The following is a 5,270-nucleotide window of genomic DNA, read 5'->3' as shown; positions in this document are numbered from 1 at the left end:
TTTTGCAGTTGGACAAATATACAGCTGTAAATGAATTTATGTTAGAGGAACTGCTGTAGAAATCAATAGTGCGTATTTTGTTTGTTGTGAAATATTGACATAAAGTAAAATGCCGAAGTGTTATATATGTAGATGTAATGTCAGGTCAGTTAAACTGTTGTTGCAACATTTCAAATGTATCCACAATTTGCACATAAATAGTGTGTATCGCTGCGGAGAACATTTGTGTGGGCGTGAATTTGATATTCTTAATTCTTTTCGTAAGCATTTACATAAGCAGCACGGCTTCCCAGATGTTCTGTCTATGTCTCATGTTGTTCGAAATAAAATACATGTGTCTAAACATAAAACAACTTGTGGTGTTGATACTGATGCTGCTATAGTAGCAAATGAAAACATAGATGAAAAAACAAATGAGAGACTTTCAGAAAGCAGCTTACCTGAAATCTATCAGGAGGCTATGGAGGAAGAAGTATTTTATTTTATAGCCAAACTATACAGTGAACCGCATCTCACCAGAAAGCACATCCAGTATATTTTACAATGTGTAGAGGAGCTCTTGAACGGCAGTATCGTACAACTTCTCAGGGATAACATTTTCAGCAAGTTATACACATTTCAGACTGACGAAAGAATCGTCAAACAAGTAGAAAACATGTTCACCATTGTGGGATCTTCATTTCATAACTTCAATAGCGAATATAAGCGATTAAAAAGCCTGGAAAAAACTGGTGACCTTATAATGCCTCAAAATTACATCATAGGACAAAGGCAGTGTTACAAAAGAAAAAAGGAAAAAATAGTTTTAGAAAATATACCTGTGTTCGGCAAATTTGTTCCAATGAGACATGTACTAAAGCGGTTTCTGGAAATGCCTAACGTCTTGTCAACATTGATTCATTTATCAGAAACAGCTCTCGAAGAGAGTAGTGTGCTTTTCTCATGCGTTCAAGGACGGCATTGGAGAAATATTTTGACATTTTCCGCTCAATTAACTTTTCCTTTGTTTGTTTATTACGATGATTATGATACAAACAATGCTTTGGGAAGCCATGCTGGTTTAAAGAAAGTTGGTGCTGTATATTACACTGTTGCGTGTTTGCCTCCAGAATTCATGGGGAAACTGGAAAACATATTTTTAGCTCAACTTTTCTACACGAAAGACCGAAAAACTTACGGCAACAAACAAACATTTTCTGTTCTCATTGAAGAATTACTCTTTCTGGAGCGTATAGGTATCTTCATACATTATGGTGAAAATGAGATAAATATTAAATTTAAGGTATGTGCCATACTGGGAGACAATTTGGGGCTTCATTCGGTTTTGGGTTTCACGGAATCCTTTTCAGCCAATTTTCCATGTAGATTCTGCTTAAGTACGAAAACTGACATTCACAGGCAGGTAAAAGAAGACTGTGATGCTTTACGAACAAAGGAAAATTATAAAGAACAACTTGTTATTGGAGACTGTTCCCAAACTGGTATAAAAGAAGAGTGTGTGTGGCATGTATTATCAAATTTTCACGTTACAGAAAACTATAGCGTAGATATCATGCACGATCTGTTAGAAGGCGTATGTAATTACGATATGAGCCTTATCTTAAACTATTTTGTAAACGAAGTACGAATTTTCACCTTAGAAATGTTGAACAGCAGAAGCGGAACCTTCCGAAGTACACCAAGTAATGTTAACAAGCCGCCACCTATATCTTCAGACCACCTTCAAAATAAAAAATTGCATGTATCTGCTTCAGAAATGTTATATCTTGTACGATATTTTGGTTTGATGATGGGAGATTTGGTTCCTTCAGATAATTCTGTTTGGCATTTATACATATTGCTAAGAGAAATCGTAATCATTGCTACTGCAAGAGTCCTTAACGTAAATTGTTCAGAATTGCTTGCTGTTCAAATTCAGGAGCACCATGAACTTTACGTATCGCTATTTGGAGAGACACTAAAGCCCAAACATCATCACATGATACATTATGCACGTATAATTCGTGAAATAGGTCCACTTGTTAACACCTGGAGTATGCGCTATGAATCGAAACATCATCAATCTAAAATGGTAGCCCGAGTTTCCTGCTCCCGAAAAAATATTCTGAAAACACTGAGCCTAAAACATCAGTTACATCTCTGTTATCGATTTCGTCAAAACCACGGATTACATTCAGATCACGAATTAGGACGTGGATCAAGGGTGTTTCTAATGAGAAGTAATCAGTTTCTCGACTATTCAACGTCTCTGCCTCCTTCTTTGCATAAAGAATGCCTTAGTGTAAGTTGGTGTAGATATAAAGGGTATGTGTTTCACGTACAGATGGTTGTCTTCGAAATTGAAGAAGACGGTCCAGTTTTTTACTGTATACATCAAATTTTGTCGGATGAATATTCCAACATTTTCCTTCTGTGTAAATGCTTAAAAACAGTGGGATACAGTGAACATTATTGTGCTTATGAAATAAGTTTCACCGACCAGTGGAACTGTATCGACATTAATAATTTTCTTTCAGGACCCCCTACTTATTTTAAAGAGATGAGTAATGGAGCCTTATACGTTTCTGTTTGTTTGTAATGTATTTTGTTATTCAGCAACATGAAAGATTTTGACAACTAATACTGTGACAATACTAACTGATATTAGGCCTTAAAGGGTATTAGTTATTGTTTAGAAAACAACATTGGCACGGATAAATTAGGTAGGGCTTATGAAGCATAAAGAAGTGAAGTATGAAATACAGAAAGGCACAAGTTAATATTACAGTAAAGGGGGCGCAAAGATGTAAACATGGTTACACTAACGTGTTCGTTTTCAGCCACACTATGGTTTCCACTGACTTGGAAATCCTTAGAAAGTCAGGGAATTCTTGAAACTACAAAAACTGGAAATATGAGGCTTTATATATATGAGGATTTTACAGGTCTGCTGCGTTTATTTGTGCCTCACCTGGCTATTTGGTAGGTGATATATTACAAAAGAAAGTAATTTGGTTTGCAAATCTTTCGTATCTTCAATCACACAAAAAATATACACATGTACACACAGCTTGGAAAGAGAATACCACCTTTATTCGGCACATTCTTCAAACTTAGACAACAAACTAGACGTGGACGATTTTAGTTCTCTTTTTATAAATATTATTAAATGGGTATCCCTATTAATAAAAAAGAAACTAAAATTGTCCGTATGTGATTGGAGGTGCTCTTTTGGAGCCGTGTCTACATGTGTAGATTAAGAAACTCTAGTTGGTTGGTATTGTTTCTTTTACATTATATATAAATCTTGGAATTTGTAATTGTGAACCTGGAAAAGTCAGAGAATTCTCCATCGTGAAAAAATTAGAACCCTGCTAACAATTCTCAGAATGTAACAATTTATCCTTGTGTTTTTCCATTATCTACTGTAATCACTAATGAAGGCTTTCTGCATTCTATACTTTCTCAGTTCTTTATTCAACCTTCCTACCTATATACGCGTTCCCATGTTGCTGTTTAAACACTAACTAATACTCATTAAAGCACAATGATGTTCTGCAAAGTGTTATTTTGCAACGTATGTAGATAGATTGTAATGTCTTACAATTACGATTTTATATACAATGGTTGATTGCATACAAGTTACAATATAGTAATTTAATGAACAGTTGGTAATAAATTAAAGATTTAACGTTACTGTCATACCATTCAAGTTTCTAGTACGGTCTCGTCTATCATAAAATTCTTGTGGAAACAGTTAAGTAATTTCTACTAGTGTTACACTGCACGTTTCGCCCAGACATCTTCTGTCCATCCCTCACAAGTAATTTTGGGGCTGTGAGTTAGATTTGGGTGGCTTATGGAAGATTTTTTTGTAGCGTCAAAGTGTATACGATCATTCTTGTAAGTAAAATGCCAACAAAAGCTGTCTCAGAGCGATGTAATTAGTAAACCATGGGGAGAAGGTGGGCTTCTATTGAAGTTTCTGTAGCTCAGGATATTGCCTGCAAATACTTTTATAAGCATGCCGCTGCGATGTTAAACCTTTTCCTTGTCGTCTGTTGTTTCTTATTTGAAATCTAGTTAAAAGCTACATAATACTGGTACAGTTACATATAAAATTGACTAGTCTCAAATAAATGTTTAGTTTGTATTTGAAAGTTTTATTACGTATACAGAGTGGCCCAAAAATAAGTATACAGTCCCGTACTGATCGGCTCATGACATTTTATATCATTTACTTATTATTATCCATACATGTTTAACTTAGTTTCTTCGTTATTTGTTCTTAATTTCTTTTCACTTATACCTAAAGCTCGGAACAGACCGAAGGAAATAAATGTATTATCTTAATAAGTTAAAATGTCAAAGTTGATCGATATTGGTCTATATACCTACTTTTGGGCCATCCTGTAGTTTATTATCAAGTGGTGTGCAATTTAGTGGACGACCATGACGGTAGTGATTTAAGCACATTAAAGATATTGTCAAATTCTTTTGTACTGTTGCATAATACTAGCTGGTGAAACATTTTACACAACAGATGTGTTCTTAATAAAGTCTATCAAATTGTGTATGAGGTCTGTTATATTCTTTAATAACTGGAAGTCCCCAGTAGGTTGTAATAAACATTATGTAATTAACACGTCCATGTTTGTATGTTAAATACTAAGTAAAAATTTATTTTTTAATGCAAATGTTTATATGGTAAATGTATTATTCGTTGTGAGCATCTGGAAAAATGCTCTGCTTTTGTTTCTGTACAATGTGTTCTTGACTAAGTAAAGTCTATAAATGTCTGGTAAAAGTACAGTGTGTAAAACAGTCTCTAGTAGAGTGTAATCAGAAAGTTTGATTGCTAATGTTCATGTTTGTATAGTAAATATTCAATGAGAAACATTCCTTTTAAATACTTATATGGTAAATGTAAATTTAGTTTTTATATTTAGCATCTAGAAAAAATACTCTTCTTTTGATTTCGATGTTGTGTGCTAATAGTATAGTATTTGATACGAAAACACAAAAGTGTAGTATTTAGTAGGGTTTAATAAATATTTCAGTTAATTCACTTAATTGTGAGAATAAGTTTCATTTATAACGTTTCGGTAGTAAAGTGAAAGTAAAATATGTCTTTGTAAAGTTACGTAATTGTCACTTTTCTTTTGAAGGAAGTTCTAAACAAATTCTGTATATATTTTTTCATAAAAACATGTTACTCAAATGAGTCTTTCTATTACGTCTAACCTTGCTTATTCGGGGTACGTGGGGGTTCCACCTCATAATCTTCTTTA

At 33.9% G+C, this 5,270-nt stretch overlaps 1 protein-coding gene across 1 annotated transcript; it reads left to right on the top strand.

Moving 5' to 3' along the window:
* The first annotated feature begins 109 nt into the window (after nucleotides 1-109).
* Nucleotides 110-5,200, top strand: LOC145674434 (uncharacterized). Its single transcript, XM_081744487.1, has one exon. The coding sequence runs from the start codon at nucleotides 110-112 to the stop codon at nucleotides 2,576-2,578; it is 2,469 nt and encodes an 822-aa protein (XP_081600613.1). The 3' UTR covers nucleotides 2,579-5,200.
* The last annotated feature ends 70 nt before the right edge of the window (nucleotides 5,201-5,270 follow it).

This window comes from Thermobia domestica, chromosome 17 (assembly GCF_964235325.1).
Source record: "Thermobia domestica chromosome 17, izTheDome1.hap1.1, whole genome shotgun sequence".
Lineage (NCBI taxonomy): Eukaryota > Metazoa > Arthropoda > Insecta > Zygentoma > Lepismatidae > Thermobia > Thermobia domestica.
This window is presented reverse-complemented; position numbering and strand designations above follow the sequence as displayed.

What these genes read in the sequence shown, in the direction of transcription:
- LOC145674434 (XM_081744487.1), top strand. Translation starts at nt 110, where the DNA reads ATGCCGAAGTGTTATATATGTAGATGTAATGTCAGGTCAGTTAAACTG.